The following is a 17376-nucleotide window of genomic DNA, read 5'->3' on the forward strand; positions in this document are numbered from 1 at the left end:
CAAATAAAACTAAGGACTCCCGCCACAGTGTCATCTTGTGTTACACATTAGATGTTAGTTGAGTGTTGGAAATTTAATTGGGACCAAGTGGGAAAAAAAATCACTATCTTAATGGTAGCGGTTTAACAAAAAAATCATCACAAAATTGTCTTAATTGTGACATTAAGAAAAAAATATTTAACTGTTTGTAAATTGGAAGACAATTTGCAAAAAAAAAAAAAAAAAACAAGCGACTTATATTAGAGGAAACAAAAAGTACAATTAAGCCTACAAAAATTTTAATAAATTAATAAACATGATATTCCAACCAAGAAACATGAAACGTCAAACACTAAATATGGTATTATCTCGAAATGAATAATTTCTCCCGACTTATATTGTCATCTACCAGTTAAGCCCCACATGACCAAACAGGAGAGCAATGAAATATTTTCAATTTAATGGATTCTAAACCACAATTCTATTCTATTATAAATAAATGGCGCCATATATGAAGCAAAATATATATATATATATATATATATATATATATATATATATATATATATATATATAACCAGAATGATGAAAATTTTAACTGCACTACACAAAACTGTACCAGTTATCTCACTTCCATCTGAGAGACTGTCTAATGCCTGTATAAATGAGTCCTAAAGACCTCCCAATCAAGCTAACTAAAAAGAATGAGATTGCATCACTCACTTTATCAATAACTGCTCTAATTAGAGGCATGGTGATGTCAGACAACTCAAGAAAGAGGCTGAAATAATATCGCCTGCAATGCATAAATTAACAGCAATTATTACATTAATTGGATGAAAATTTCTCGAAAATGAGTTTGATTCTATAGTGAGCATGGGTGCGAGAGGGTACCTTGATTTGATTTAAAGTATCATGATCTTAACCAGCTAAAACTTAAGAGTAAATATACCCCGAATTGCTCAAATTAAAAGAGCTTTGTTTAATTTATAACAGCAAGATATGTATACTGGCTAGCTCGGTACCAACTTCGCCCACGGATTAATGGACTGGTCCACAGGCCAAAATATAAAAATTTTAAAAGTTGTAAAAAAAAAAGTTAAAAATGATTGAAAAACCTGAGAAATTGAAAAAAAAAATTATAAAAACTAAAAAATGTCTAACATAAGATTCACAAAAGAATATTAAAAAAAACAAAAACATGCATGTATTAATGAAATAGTAAAAGAGAAAATACTCTATATGTTGACAATCTATATGCTGACAATAAGAGTTTTATATTATCATTCAATCACAAATTAACATATATAGTAAGTTTGTTGATTTTTATATTAATTATCTTTAAGGTCATACCTACTATGATTTCTTATTAGTTGACAATATAGAATTTTTTACACTAACAGTGCACAAAAATTAAACCTAGTAAAATCAAAAAGAAAACTTCATCTGCATCACTCAAACATCAAGTAAAAAAAAAACAAACTTAACATCTCTAATATCTTACATCAAGAAATTATAAATATTCAAATATTAAGAAAGAGGTCAATATGTACTACTTAAGGACAGACTATGCTCATCTTGGTTTCTACCTTCATCAAATTTAGACCCTTAATTTACCAACTGCATTTCAATGTAGTACCTACAATCAACGGCCATTCAAATCCAATAATCAACAGCTTGTCTTGCATGAACCGAAGATGTCTCAATTTTAACATTGCAAATATGGGTTGCACTTTCAGCCATTGATTTCAAAATTGGACTATACTGACTGATTCAACTAGTCTAACCAGGAACCAATCTGGTGTAAGGTCAGTTAACTAAAAGAAAACAACTCTTCTCAAAACGGTCAAATTGGTCTATAAGCAGTGAAAACCAATACAAACAGTCCAAAACCAGTGTAATTTGCCTCTTCAGCTGACAGAAGCTAAAATATATGCCATTTGATAAGCATTTAGAAGTGTAATTTGGACCTATATTTGCCAAGTTAAACCCAACATATCATCAAAATATTTAGCAAAGCAAGTACAATCTAATTTAGATAACAATTGGCAATACGGACTACATTATGCACAAACGGAAAATGAGGAACTGAGTTGAAAAAATTGGACAAGCAGTGACTAAATGAAAATAACGAGAAATGCAGTGACAAGTTAGTTAAACATCAATAGAAGGGATGAAGAGAAAACATACCACCCTGTCACAGCTCTTAATTCCTTGGTCCGCTTTACAGGCATTGAGAAATGGCTAATGTCAATACAATGTAATTCAGGTGACATTGCTTTTGAATTTTGCTGGGTAAGCCTCTTCCACCAATTTTGCTCTTCGGTCTGAATACTGTCTGTTACATCAACAGGTTGGCTCTCAAGAATACACAGGTCAAAGCGATCCTCATACATTGACACAACTGTGTCCATGTTGTGGTACAACCACTGGTTCAAAGCCACCTGATTCAGATAAAGGTAAATCTCACAATACATTTGACTCTCCAATTTATTGGGGTACCAAAAAAGAGTTTGATAATAAATGAAGCACAGAAAGCTAGTGAACATATATCATTAGACCAGACATTAATTTGTTAAAACTTAAAAGTATGGCACACAATACATATTTTGTGTCTATAAAGAATTCTTTCAATAAAACTGCAATTATTTGCATGTGTAGCATTTAATAAAATTCAGGCTACGAAATTCATTATTTCAAATATGTATATTTTGGTTGGTAGGATAAGGATAAAACAAATTTGCTCATGTATAGTTAAACATGACTGAATGAGCAAATATAAATTGTCCATATTATTACCTGTTCTCTCCCCATACTATAGATATAGAATATCAGGGAAACAAAAGCTACGGGAATATAAAAAGAGAACAAGGACAATTCCAGTTCAGTTGATTTTAAGAAAAGATTTTTGCCATAGCTCCAAACCACATGAATGGAAAATTTTATTATAAATTACCTTTTATGTAGGGAAAAAAATAACTGAGGAACCACAGTAGAAACTTCTCACAGAAAAGAATCCACATTCAGCTGTTACAACTCACTGTGGGCAATGACCAATATGGGCAAACAACAGAAACAAGATCCACAAGCTTGAAATTTGAAAACTATGCTATTACAGTACCTCATTACGTAACTTTTGGAGCTCTCTGGTGGATAAAGCACATAATGACATATCCAAACTATTGGTTTTACTTGACACATCACTATCAACTGAAATAAACTCCAGATATACGCTTGCAACCCCATCTGCTAGAGCAATCACTAAATCTTCTAAAATGGAAATCCCATGCACAGCAAATATACGCGAATCATAATAGCAATCCTCCCTGATAATAGATGGATGACTGGTGAATCATAATTGCATAGACTGAAATTACATTAAAAATAGAATGCAGAAGAAACTCAAAAAAGATGAAAAAACAAGATCAAAATGAATAAAGAAACAAAAATTAGATAATGCTGATTTTACCTGAGAGAACCAAAAGTAAGATATGAAAGTAATTCTGCATACAGATCTTTCTTGCCAGACCTTGTAATGCTCTGTACAATAGTGATATCTCCTTTCACTTTTTCAAGTATCATAGAAGCAAGTTCCTAACAATAATGTTTCACTGTTAGATAGAAGTAAAATTTATATTTTATTCAACAAATACCTTGTCACAATACCAAAAAAATCCCAAAAATAAATAAATACCTTGTCAGCACTGCCCTTTAGAAGGAAAAATTCTTTTTCCAGCCATGCAGTACAGGTAGAGTGACAAGATCTCTGAATAATTTCATAAAACGTTTCAAACAGATCATCCATACCAACAGCTGTGGAAATGCTGAAACTATTAACCTGAAAAACAACATTTGAAACAACCTATAACAATACTATAATTGTAAAAATAGTATCATCTACTTAATCACATAGGCATGCATTTTGTTCAGAAACAAATTATAAGAAAGGGGGGGGGGGCGGCAGAGGGGGAATTAGCAAATCAAACTTTGGAAGTGATTGTTAATTGCAAGATAACATATTAATTGTCAAGTTTTATAGGTAAGTTAAAAATTGTCAATCCATCTATATATTAGAATGAAGCAAAAGACATACTGAATGAGTTGTTTGGATATTACTAAAAATAGGTATACTGTTACATGGATCACACGATGCCATTCTTTAAGATTTCATTCAAACAAATTTATATAGAAGAAATATATCTCCCACTTTATTAATCTTATGCAGACTGATGAACACTTGCTCAATAAGAAAAAGTAGGATAGCTGAGATATATTTAGCCGGAAAACACCATTTCAATCATTCATTAGAACAGATTCAATGCTTGTTCCAATTTGTCAACATTCTAGACAATACCAAAATAACATAAATTATGCATTTGACAGTATCGAAGAAAATAAGATAGTTCCTGCCTCTTCCTCAACTTGCTGAAAAGCAACCCAAAGCAGCCTTAACTTTGGACCTCTGGTAACAGCACTTAAACTCAAGGCCAGGGCCTCTATTCCAATTTGTCAAAACTCTAGATTCTAGACTATTTCAAAATAAAATAATATATGCATATGACAATATTGAAGAAAATGAAGAGAACTCCTGCCTCTTCCTCAACTTGCTGAAAAGCAGCCCAAAGCAACCTTAACTTTGGACCCCTGGCAACAGCACTTAAACTCAAGGGTCTCTTTGCAGATTGAACGATGATGTCTCCAGAATAATCCTTGTTAGCTAAAGCATTTAGAGAATTTAAAAGTTTTTCTCTCACCACATTCAATACATACTTTGACTCAAAACCAGAATTTTGCTTCGCTGAACTGCAAAAGAGACAAAAGTTCTCAAGTAGTTACAGAAATAGACTATAGTCCTTTCTCAAAATACCAAACAAAATATTCATTCATTTAAAATGATAAAAACAATTCAACCTTGACATATTGGTGTGCTTACCCTTACCTACCAGAAATGTCTGAGCTTTCAGGAAACACATTTTTATCAGAAATAGTCTTTTGATAACTAGCATAAGATTTCTCAACAGGAATTACTCCAGCCATATAAGTGAGAAATATACTGCCCATCAAAAGCATCTGGCCAACAACTGGAACCAAATCAGAGGCTTTTGCACCATTAAAGTCAACCAAAGCCCCTAAACCAATGCACTTTAATGGAAGTTCCTGAAGACGAGGAGTGAATTTCAAATGTGTGGTCCCAAATACACTCAGATCAAATGTCTTCCATGTAGAAAAGTGAACAAATTTACATCCACTTCTGGAATACTTTCTGAACCAAAAATAAATATTGAAAGGTCAGACTGCCAAATTCATAAAAGCAAGCATGAAAAGCAGCAAGAATCACTGCTTATTGCACTATTGGGAAACTGATACTCCCAACCAATCAACATTACATATAACGAAAACCACATGAACTAGCAGAACCATTAATGTGGTATGTATTTAGAATCTTATTAAACGCAACAAACTATACAAAGAAATGAAATCTTGGTTTCTAAGAAAAGCACTATGATTTTCTATCCATATTAATAAAGAAGAGGAATTCCAATTTTTGGAATTCATTTTTACACGCCTAAAAATGTGCTAGTCAAGAGTTGGCAACAAATAACTGAGGGTAATTTCACAAAACTAAAACCCATAACACGTTAGTTTCAACTGACATGAACCAATGAAGTTTTATCAAGTTTTATTGTTTAACAAAAAAACATTTAGCACATTATTTTCCTAATTTTTTCCATTCTTATATTGGGAAATACCCGAGTCCCACATCGGCCTAGAGATAAGGTCAATATAAAGTATATAAGTAAGGAGTAATCCTCATTCTTTGAGTCAGCTTTTAGGATTGAGTTAGGGCTAAACCCACATTCTAGAACTTTCATTGTTTTGTTGAATGAAAATCAATAAATATTCTCATAGCCTTAAAAAATGTTGAACCCTCTTTTGCATGTGCCTCTTCTAGTATATCCCATTGGATTGATTAAAATGATAAAAGATACAGTACGACTGTATAGATGCTCAATTATAGTTAACAACTGTTTCAAATAAACTAATAACAACTAACTATTCTTAACATTCTATTTTGGCAAGAACGAAAATAATAGACAAAAGGTTCAACCATTCACTTTCACTATTCAATAAATAATCAGCATTTACTACAAGTTGGTTCTCAAGAATTCTCGTTAATGTGCCTCCTTCGAGTTCGGGAGGGAGGAAATAGAAGAAGATTCAAAGCTAGTCACACATGGAAGGAGGAAGAAACGAATGCAAAATAATAATATAATTACTATAAGGAATGAAACCTTTGAAAAGTCTTGAGATTTGTAATCTGACGCGAGAAGCCCCTCTCTCTAACAGGCCTTCTCTGCGTAACCAGTTTAACACAGAATGCAGAAGCCACACATTCTGCCATTGATAAAATAAAAACGTTCTTGCTCCACACTCAACACATTGTGCTGCTCCTACACGCGTATTTGATTAACCTGCACCCAAAAAACATAAACATAAACACCAAACATCAAAATGTATGCAAAAACACCTAAAAACAACGATAAGCTCAAGAAAAATTCAATATGACTCAAATAGTAAACTAGGGTGAATTACCCCTTATATCCACACTAGTGCATTTAACAGCAAGAAAGAAACAAAAGGACACATTCACATTCCTAACATTGTTTAAGCTCTCCCCTAACTTGGAACAATCACAACTTCAAAAGCTTCTCAAAACTCTATTAAAATAATGCGCAATCCACTAACAGCAACCAAAATGGACAGAGACAAAAAACTTGAACAAAATTGAGGTTCGTACCACACTCAAGAGTTGGAAAAGAAAAGGCAAATTTGAAAGGAGAGTGAAGAGAAAGTGGTCAAAGTTTGGCGGGGAAAGGAAGGAAGCACAGTGGGTTTGGAAATTGATGAGATGAGGATTGGATTGGATTTGTGCGTACCTGATTCCTTTCTGTTTTCAGAGTCACGCCCGGATTAGGGATTTAAACCTTCCCAAACGCGACTGTGAGATGCCGTTTTGGTTCCATGCTATGCTTGTAACTTGTAAGAACCGCACCGGTAATCCCCATAGGTTTTCTATTTTTTAATGAGTATTTTATTTATTTTTTTATTTATGTTTAGTACGTACATAAGTGTATCCAGAAATTTTTTTTAGAACTTTTAGTTAAGTAGTTAAACAAAATAAAATTATACCTGGTTTCTTGATTTTCCACCATTTTTATACTTGAGGATCTCGAGTTCGTAGCTAGAAAGTTAAAAAAACTAACAAGAAGATAAAAAAATTAACTAATTAAAGTATAGTTTTTAATTAATATTTCAGTTAATTTTATTGAATATAACTTCAAAAAATACTTAAAGCTAAAAAATAAGCTAATTTAATTAACAGTTAAACAAATTTTTTAACTAATAAAAAAAATTAAAAACTAATTGATATATCTTCTAAAATTTAGTCTAACTTTGTGTATTCAATTACAAAAATTTTACAAGATTAAAGACTTAATAACTATTTTTTTTAAGTTTAGGAGCTTAATTAAAAATTTTCATAAAGTTCAAGGTGTTGGCCCTACTAAAAGTGCGAGGTTTGAGTAATTTAAACAAGGTATTAGATTTCAATTTTTTGTTGTTTTTTTATAATAAAAAAATGGTAATAACAAGGTTTGAATGTAAGATTTGGTGTAAGCTATCTAACTTTATCATTGGACTAATCCTAGCTAGTGGATTCGGATACGGAGCCCAATAGTTATAGGCCCAAACACACCACTACAAGGCCCTCGAGGTTTAGACACTTTGTGTAAGAATCTCTCCCTGCCAAGTGTATGGTCAGGATGAGAAGACCGTTGTCAGAGGTCTTTTTAAAGACTGAACAGTTTAATGAATGTTTACGCAATGAAATACTCCCAATATGACGTTTAAGATTATAAAATAGATATTAAGGAATGTAATTATTTTTTTTATTTTATAGAAAATATTATACAACTTTTTTATATATCCTTTATTTCTTTAATAACTACTCATTTGCTGATACTATTGTACAATACTCTCATTAAGTGGAACAAATTCCTATAATAAATGTTCATGTTGTATCTTTTTATCTTTAGCACTCTATATCTAATTAGGGGTGGTTGCTTTAGTTTCTTTTATATGTATTCCCTATAAACTTCACTAAATTTGGACAATAAACTTGAATAAAGTGGGATTGAAGCTTACTTAATCACTAATATGAAAATTAAATTGGTTTTCAAACATTTTTAAATGAAAATTTGTTTGCCATCAAATTTTAATCTGAGAATGATTTGAAAATTTTAGTTTTTCACCCCAAAATTTTCAATCAGCCTAATAGTTCTCCTATATATATTTAGATTCTTAACTTGAAAATCTCATTTTTATCAATAATTATTTGATATAGATTTGAAAGCGAAATTCACTCATTCAAGATTCTCAACAACAAAATCTCAAAGAATCTCATCTTCTATTAATGTAGCAGACAGTACTCTTGTTGTTGATCTTAATGTTATTATGAATTCTTTGACGCAGATCAATTCTTCTAATACACTTTCTAATTAATTTTTCACTATTAGTTAAAATTTATTAAAAATTATAAAATCCTAAATAAGACTCTTTAAATAAGAATAAAGACCCATAATTTTTAGTTATTTTTAATAAATTTTAACCAATAATAAAAATTGTGTTAAAAAATGCATTACTAATATTTTCTCTAAATTGTCCTTTTCAAAGTGTTTGAACTCAGTTTCTTTGTACTTATAGAAAATTCTTGTTTTCATAAGCGGATTTGGGTTTGCGACTTCACCTTTGCTAATAATTGAATTTTCTTATGTTTAAATTAGAATAAAAAGATGAATTCTACGATGGGAGATTCATCATGTAACATCCAAAAAATTATAACTCAAATATTATATGTTTTTGTGATTTAATTACAATTTAATTGAGATTTGTTTGTTTTAAATAATAAAACATGTTATTTTGCATGGTTAGTGATTAATTAAGTAATGAAGAGAATGATAAAAAATGATTAAAATAAGTATTACTCCCTCCGTTCCACACAAACCAAAAAAGTAAATATTAAAAAAGAATTAACATTTATCAAAGAACACTTTTATTAAAACATCTTTGTTCTCTCTCTTAATTTCAAAAAATATATTATTAAGTCTTTCAAGGTAAAATTATTTATTACAAAACAAAATTAAAATAGATATTTTAATATCTCGTTGACAAGCAAGAACCTCGGTCAATTTTTTTTTTCAAAGGCTAAAACTGTAATATTTTGGAATGTAGGAAGTACTTAACAATGACTAAATAGAGATTGTGGAGGAAATTTCAAATTTGAAAAGCTAAAGATAAACTATCTTAGTCAAATAGTTAAAGGGAAGAGTTTTCCTTAACTCATGAATGACATTATGGTAAATATATGTAACTTGGGTTTAGAATAGAAAATTAAAGTTTTAGTGATGCATTTAGTTTGTTAATGAGTTTGTGATGACTTTAAGTAGCGAGGCAAAGATAAAATATTTTAAGATAATTAATGACTTGGAAAACTTAATTAAGGTCTAATCAAACTAAATTAAGTTTTAAAATGAATATATATGTCTAATAGAAATAAAAATGAAACTATTGTCTTATGTAGTTTAATTAATTTGTTTTATGGGTGAATTATCTGTGAAATGATTGAATTTAATTTATGCTGCTTGTGATATTGCTTATATGACAAGATTTATGTGTGAAAATGGTATTTGAAAATTAAATGAAGTGTGGTATATATATTCTTTTATTTAATTGTTTAAGTGAATTAATTGCCTAAATTTAATTTAAGGGTGAGATATTAGTGGAAATAAATTTATTAAGGTGAGATTAATTAAATTAATGTGATGTGATGTTAGAAAAATAAAGTTTAAAACATAAGGCTCATTCATAAAAAAAGATTTATTTGTAATTTATGAAAAATTGGTAGATAAATTACCTAAAAAAATTGCACATTGATCCCTAGGGTAGTTGAAGGACCCATTATAAAAGCCAATTTGAGCCTTCAACCCCAAACTAAAGCCGAAATTGTAGAGAGAAAACCAGGGGGAGGGGGTGAGGATTTTTGTGATTATGGTAAGAGGGAAGACCATTAGAGGTGATTTGAGTGGATTTTGGTCATTTTTGCTCTCTTTCTCTTCATCTCTTCTCTCAAACACTCAAAGGTATGAGATGAGGAGTTTTCATTTAATTTCGTGAATCATGGATGCTTGGTCTATTTTTGAATTTTGTAGGTACTTGGAATCATGGAAACATCTGTCTTGAGTCAAGACCTTGTTTGATTTTTATTTAATTTGTGGAGTATGATTTTTGTGAAGTTAAGTTCTAAGTTTTTTTTAATCAAAGTTTAGTAATTTAAACTATATAGAGGTAAAACCTTGTTTTCCATTAATATTTCAAAAATATAGTTATCTTCATAACAATAAAACACTTGGCATCATGATCTAGAATCAAGAAATGTCCTTCTTCCATTTTCAGGTCAAGTCACAACTCAATTGGAGCTATATACTCCATTTTGTCACTTTCTAAACAAATTCTCATTGGACCAAATCCTCCTGGAGTGAAAGCACCATTTTGTCACGCAAATCTAGCGAGGTTGAAACCCCCGAAAACTTTAAGCTTCACCTTGTCTCACTCTGGCCTAGTGGAACCAAACTTTGGTTGGATTGAGATGAAAAAGGGCTGCAAAATTTTCAAGTTTCAAGGCCATTAATGACATACCCACTCATCCCAACCTTGTGCAAAGACTCATCCAAGCTTATACACATCAACAAAAACCAAAAAACATCATCCTTCCAAGCATTAATGACACAACTAAAACATTAATCAAACCAAATTCAGAGCTTCCCTTATCTTAAGAATTAACCCAAGAATGATCTTTACTCATCCTTTGTTATTAAGTCAACTAGAGGAGACCTTGATCAACACCAAAATAAGCTTCAATTAAAATTTGATACTTCAATCAAGAGTTTGGATGAGACTCATTTCTTAAGTTGTTGGTAAAACAAAAGGAATGAACCAAGAGATCAAAGAAAGGGACAGGATGAGCTTACCAACTCACAAATTAAATATGAAGCTTGAGAAAAGTAGGAAATGGGTGTTTTAGGTGCAAGAACTTGAAATCTCTTCATGCTGGGAAGTGAGTTTCTTAAGAAAGAGAAGAAAATGAAGGAAATGTGAGAAAGGGGAGAAGCTTCAACTTCAAGGCTAAATGAATGATTTAAAATTTCTATTTGCCTCATTTATTTCTTCTATGCACACTCTTTTTTTTCTACAACTAAATGAAACTCACCTATAAGTTCCAACAATCTCATACCCCATACTTTAGGCCAAACACTAATGAAAGTTACCTATAACGCTACAGTCACATAACAAAACAATCTATTTATTAAATTCGATTATATATATCATGAATCTAAATTTAATTTTCTCTTGTAGTATTTATCAAACACTTAAAATGCTTTATGAAAATCCATAGTGTTACACTTGAAAATTACTTATCAATATGGTCCTCACATCAATTGCAAGAATTGAACCAATGTCCTTGTGGGATATACCAACTGCATCAACCTTTGTGGGTAATTAAAAACACATTTTTAAAACCTATAAAAAAACACATTTAATTAAAAATAAAATGCAATTTAAGAGTTGGTTAATAATTATATAGACTAAATAGTTTTAATTCCTGATTCATGATTTTGGTTCTCCTATTTCCCCCCTACAATTTTGGTTTCATATTTTAGAAAATCATCAATTTTGGTTCAATTCTTAATTTCTTTTTGACTCAAATACATTTTTGTAATTTAACATTTTGTTCATTTTCATCCTTGTATTTTTTTTTGTTTTAGTCTTGTGAAATATGATTGTTTTTGTTTTTTGTCCTTTAAGTACTTTAGATAATATTTTTTCCATTATTCAAAGCACTTATTTTTACTATCTAAAATATTTCAAGAATAAAAAATAAAACAAACAAATTATGCAATGACTAAAAAAAAAAGAAAATACTGGAGTAAAAATGAAAAAAAAATACTAAATTATGAGAATAAAAAATATATTTAAATTTTTTTTATTTTGATAAAGTTGAACCCTAGACCTAATATATTTACTCAAAGTATAACTAAAAAATAATTTAATTAATTAAAATATAAAATATAAAAAAGTATACAAAATTAAGTATTACATCAAAATTTGGATGTTGTAAAATAGAAATATCAAAATTACTGAAGAAAAAGGAAGGCCAGGATCACTTTTAAAAAATTAAAGGAAGGAAATTATAATTTAACCTAAAAACTTATTAATTTGAGATGAAAAAAGATTTAACCACAAATGACGTTATTTAAAAATTAATTTTATAAAACTAAAATAATCCAAAACCCACGGTACCCTTAAAAAACCACATGAAAATGACTAAATCTAAATGGGATGTTCTTCTAGAATGACAAAACTTTTCTTCCAAAACTCTCCTTGCAGATTTGAAAATGTCACGCAGCAAAATTTGAAAAGCACGAAACGCGACGGCACGGCGTGGCAGTTCCGCAATTAACGTATAAACTCGAGGGCAGTTCAACAAACTACATCCTCTTTACTTCCATTTCACGCTTGCTTCGCATCTAAGCCAACAAAATCAAATACCCTTTCTACTTCTTCTTCAACGCTCTTTAGTACAGCGGAAGAACGAAGCCTCCTCGTTCTTCTTCTTCTGCGCTTTCTCTCTCCCTCTCTAGAACCGTAACCGTCGTTTCTTTCTTTCTCTCTCCTCAACCAGAGATAAAGAGTCACCTTCTTATTTTTCTGAATCTCGCGGCGTTGTTCTTTCTGCTGCTGCGGCTGTGGTTCCGGCGGCGATGGGACAGCAATCGTTGATCTACAGCTTCGTCGCTCGAGGCACCGTTATCCTCGCGGAGTACACCGAGTTCACCGGAAACTTCACCGGCGTGGCGGCGCAGTGCCTCCAGAAACTCCCTTCCTCCAACAACAAGTTCACCTACAACTGCGATGGCCACACCTTCAACTACCTCGTCGATAACGGATTCAGTAAACTACTCTCTCTCTTTCTCTCTGTTCTCTTGTTTTCGCTGATCTGCATCCGTTATTTGATTTTGCTGTATCTATTGTTGGAACTGGATTCGGTGCGTTTACGCGGTGGTGAACCTGCGCCGTTTTGATGAAGATCGGACGGTTCAAATTTCGGATGCATATTTAAAATACGATTTGTCCGATCTTCATCAACTCTGGATTAGGCTGTTCGTTACTTCTTGATCTGCGTGCAGGAAATGGTGCGGAAATTGAAAAAAAAAAAAGAGCGTTTGTTACTAGGCGTGCGTTGCTTGATTTGATTAGGTCAACTACCGCGATCGATAGTTGTTGATGGAATCTTCGATTGGTTTCGTTGCTAGAATGTGAAAAAAGTGTAAAGGAAGATGGAAAAGGAAGCAGTGAAAGTTATTTTGTGCAACTGAGAAATGGATCGTTTACGTTGTTGTGTTTTTAGGCATATATAGTAGTTTCTATTGTTGCATCTGTTGTAGTTGTTCTGTTAACTTTCTAACGTATGGCAAAACAACATTTAGAAAGGGATATTGAGGAAAAATTTTCCTTTATTTTAATTTTGGTAGCTGCTGAAGAGGATGATCAAGGTTTTAATTTGCGGTTGTGGTTTCATCACGATCGTTGACATTATGGATAATTGTGGCTGATGTTGCCACAATTGCAGTTGCGATGCAACCATTGTGGAGAGTCCGAAAACTGAGGATGATTGAGGAAAACTTGGTAATGTTGCTAAGGTTTTGAATAGAAATCATTTTGGTTGTTCTGGAGATGCACTATATGGAATTATAAATGACTAATTCTGGCTTTATTGCTAGTAGCATGACTGTGTTTTTTGAACTTGCTGCTTTCTGCTGGTGATACTTTTGTTTTTGTTTCATCGACTGAATTAATAATTACTGTTAGTTGGAACTAATTAAGTGCCTGCTGAATATTGCAGCTTACTGTGTGGTTGCCGTTGAGTCTGCTGGACGGCAGATTCCAATTGCTTTCCTTGAACGAATCAAGGAGGATTTTACCAAGAAATATGCTGGAGGAAAAGCAGCAACAGCGGCTGCTCAGAGCCTCAACAGAGAGTTTGGGTATGTATATGTGCTGCAAATTTGTATTGTTAATTTACTATAATGACATTAATTATTGTGAAATATTTGTTGCTCTATAGACCTAAGTTGAAGGAGCAGATGCAGTACTGTGTTGATCACCCAGAGGAAATTAGCAAGCTTGCAAAAGTGAAGGCTCAGGTTTCAGAAGTCAAAGGAGTTATGATGGAAAATATTGAGAAGGTAAAGCAACTATCCTCTTATCCTTTTTAGCTGTGGATGAGTTGAAAGTGTTTTCTGAGGCTAAAATTTCCCTTTAGTGTTTTTTTTGGTAGGCATATATGGAGGGGTTTGAATTTAAACTTCTCATAAGTTTTTGACTGATAAGTTGCTGTGACATTTATATCCTATTTGGCAGGTTCTTGACCGTGGGGAGAAAATTGAGCTTTTGGTGGATAAAACAGAGAACCTTCGCTCTCAGGTCCATTGTTTGTCACTATTGCATATTTTTAATGATTCTGTAAATGCAAAGTAATAAATTATTAATAATAGAAATGGGAGCCTTGTGCACCAGGTCACTGTGCAAGTCTCTCTCTTTAAACCCCTCTCTCTTTTTTATTTATTTATTGGTGTTTTCAGTTATCAATAGTATAGATGTAATTATACATTAGACACAGGCATCTACAAACTGACACATGGAAGCTAAGTTTACGTCTATATTTACCAAGTTGAGGAAACTTTAAACATAATAATAGTCCATAGTAGATATGGTCTTGGACAGATGCAATAAGCAACCCAAATATTAGTCATTACACAACAAGGTTGTTATAACATACAAGAGAACAATATATCTAATACTATGTGTATGTTATGTTGGGTTTGTCACTTTTTACAGCATTAGATTTTTTAAAGGTGAATTTTGTACATGTTATGTGAGATTGTTCAGAGAATTTGGTCACTATGATAAAACCAATTTACTAAACTGCCCTTGGATGTGTGTATGTTTTTAAATAGAAGTCATCAGTTTATTCAGTTAGGCAAGCCTGTCTATTACACTATTGAATTATTGGTGAGCATTGTGAGATGTATCTTGTATACTTGAGTAATTTTGTATTTATGTTTTTCCCCCCTTCAAACATTGAGTTTGATTAATATTATGCTTGGAATGACTATCTTGTTAGAGCAATTAAATCTTAGTTTCGTGTACCATTTTTATGTCTTTTAAACATCATTGCTTATCTTTTCACTGCCTCATCAAATTAAATTGATTTTGCAGGCTCAAGATTTCAGGCAGCAGGGAACCAAGATTAGGAGAAAGATGTGGTTCCAAAACATGAAGATAAAGCTAATCGTTCTGGGTATCATAATTGCCTTGATTCTTATTATTGTTCTTTCCGTTTGTGGTGGCTTCAACTGTGGTAAATGATGAGTCTTTCCCACGTCCTGGCTTCAACTGTGGTATTTGTCTCCTCACTTGATAAGATTGTTGCTAGCAGATTGCCATTGCCTCAACTGTCGACGTAGTGCTTTTGACTTACTTTTTGGGATTTACATTCTTCCGTCTTCTCCGATGATAGATGTTATATGGCATTGCTTGTATAGTGTGAATTGTTTAGTCTATCATCTTGTCTCCCATAGCGTAATGCTAATCTGTCATTCTCTATAGTTTAGGTGGGAGTTTCAGCATATGGTTTGAGGATTATGTTTTTTAAGTATGCTTACATATTAAGAAACCAACCATTACGTAGTTGAGCTTTTTTATTACCAACTTACCATATTTTTTGTTGGACTTGTGATAATCCGTGCGTTTGTGTGTGAACGTTTTATCCATCTTCGAGGCCTTGCTTATGTTCTAATTCTAAACGCTAGTGGTTTTTGTTTTAACTTGTTAATTATTAATTCATTCATTTGGTATGCTGAAATTAGTTGAGTGTCTGCCTTGGAATTGTGTAATAACCAAAGTGCATACTTAAAAGGCCACGAAATCCATACACGCAAATTGGTTTGGCTCTTCAGAATTTGTTCAATTCTCTCTCTAACTTCACAACTAATGTTCTTAGGCAAAATCTCAATGATATGAAATTTTGATGAACCGTAAGAATAGTTTCTTGAGATAACAAGAGGCTGTTATTTATGCAAGAATTGTGCTACCCTGTGCGAATTGTTTATGGCTCATTGGTACTTGTTAGGAAGGCGTAAGGGGATTAGATTTAATTATATCAAACTTTAAAGTTTAATTGAAAAGTCAAAGCAATTAAAAGTGACTTGAACGAATATTAAGTTGTTTATGGTCCATTGGTAGGCAGGCGTAAGGGGATTAGATTTGTTAAATATTATAGACTATAAAGTTTAATTGAAAAGTCTAAGGAGTAAAGGGTTTATTTGAACGAAAAGCAAGTTGGAAAACACGAATTTGACGGAACAATGGAAGTGGTTCATTAAAATGGAAAGAATGCGATAGCGGGGAAGTGTTAGATGTATAACTTATCGGTTGCCATGAACATTCCTGTTAATTTTATTTTGAACGGCAAAAAGTTCTGACATTATCTTCTTGTCGATTGTCATCGAGTTGCGTGCGATTCTTGGAATAGCAAACGCAAGTTGAGTGAACGAGAATTGGAGCAAGAGGCGAAAAAAAGAATAAAAAAGAGTATTGAAGTTTTTATTATTATTATTATTATTACTATTATTATTATAAGTATTTAAGATCTTCGTGACAAAGTTCTCATACCAGTAAATATTTAAAAATCAATAATGAAGTCTATTCTCATTCTCTATGTCTAACGAGGTTAGTGATTACCTTAAAAATTTAATTAAAATATACTGAGTGTACATTTTATATTTGTCATTTAATCATGAGTATATATTATAAAATATAATAAAAGAAGTCCAAACGATCGGTAGAAGTTAAAGGAGACATGAGCTATTGTTGTTCTGAATGAAAGTTCGTGGGGATGAAGGACGAGATATGAGAGATAATTATGGAATAATAGTTACAACCGTTTTCAAATATTAGAGTTTAAACTTAGAACAATCCTAACTAAATATTCACATAACAAACCGCATATACTTATTCTCGAAGACATGGGATACTAACAAAAGTGAAAAAACTAACATATATGGTATAAATGACAATATAAAAATTATTAAACTGAAAATAAAATAAAACCTTTTATTAATATAAACAAAGTTAGATGAATAAGTTCATGTGATATATTATTTGGGTAAAACGAGACAATGTCGTATTATATATATATATATATATATATATATATAT

The 17376-nt window shown here is 31.8% G+C and overlaps 2 protein-coding genes across 5 annotated transcripts; one reads left to right on the top strand and one right to left on the bottom strand.

The window, feature by feature from the left end:
* Positions 1-317: 317 nt before the first annotated feature.
* LOC114423765 lies at positions 318-7036 on the bottom strand. 4 transcript variants are annotated; one of them, XM_028390635.1, is made up of 9 exons: positions 6918-7036; positions 6273-6452; positions 4919-5242; positions 4572-4782; positions 3674-3817; positions 3449-3573; positions 3101-3305; positions 2170-2423; positions 318-775 (listed from the first exon to the last, which is right to left on the bottom strand). In XM_028390635.1, the coding sequence occupies exons 2-9, from the start codon at positions 6380-6382 to the stop codon at positions 607-609; spliced, it is 1542 nt and encodes a 513-aa protein (XP_028246436.1). In that variant the 5' UTR covers positions 6383-6452; positions 6918-7036; the 3' UTR covers positions 318-606. The 4 variants fall into 4 exon arrangements, with proteins under 4 accessions (XP_028246436.1, XP_028246435.1, XP_028246437.1 ...); XM_028390634.1 differs by having other exon boundaries at positions 6779-6920; XM_028390636.1 differs by lacking the exon at positions 6918-7036 and adding an exon at positions 6574-6753.
* Positions 7037-12635: 5599 nt separating this feature from the next.
* Positions 12636-15962, top strand: LOC114423766 (vesicle-associated membrane protein 722-like). Its single transcript, XM_028390638.1, has 5 exons — positions 12636-13047; positions 14000-14141; positions 14222-14342; positions 14518-14580; positions 15376-15962. The coding sequence occupies exons 1-5, from the start codon at positions 12858-12860 to the stop codon at positions 15523-15525; spliced, it is 666 nt and encodes a 221-aa protein (XP_028246439.1). The 5' UTR covers positions 12636-12857; the 3' UTR covers positions 15526-15962.
* The last annotated feature ends 1414 nt before the right edge of the window (positions 15963-17376 follow it).

Source organism: Glycine soja, chromosome 8 (assembly GCF_004193775.1).
Source record: "Glycine soja cultivar W05 chromosome 8, ASM419377v2, whole genome shotgun sequence".
Lineage (NCBI taxonomy): Eukaryota > Viridiplantae > Streptophyta > Magnoliopsida > Fabales > Fabaceae > Glycine > Glycine soja.

Bases quoted from the DNA above. Each gene is read 5' to 3' on its own strand.
- LOC114423765 (XM_028390635.1), bottom strand. From the start codon at position 6,382: ATGGCAGAATGTGTGGCTTCTGCATTCTGTGTTAAACTGGTTACGCAG. The intron at 3,818-4,571 runs GCAGGAGTTCTC...GTTGTTTTTCAG, and splicing joins TTCAGCAAGTTGAGGAAGAG to GTTAATAGTTTCAGCATTTC. The intron at 3,306-3,448 runs GTAAAATCAGCA...ATCTATTATCAG, and splicing joins CTTACTTTTGGTTCTCTCAG to GGAGGATTGCTATTATGATT.
- LOC114423766 (XM_028390638.1), top strand. From the start codon at position 12,858: ATGGGACAGCAATCGTTGATCTACAGCTTCGTCGCTCGAGGCACCGTT. The intron at 13,048-13,999 runs GTAAACTACTCT...TGAATATTGCAG, and splicing joins CCTCGTCGATAACGGATTCA to CTTACTGTGTGGTTGCCGTT. The intron at 14,142-14,221 runs GTATGTATATGT...GTTGCTCTATAG, and splicing joins AGCCTCAACAGAGAGTTTGG to ACCTAAGTTGAAGGAGCAGA.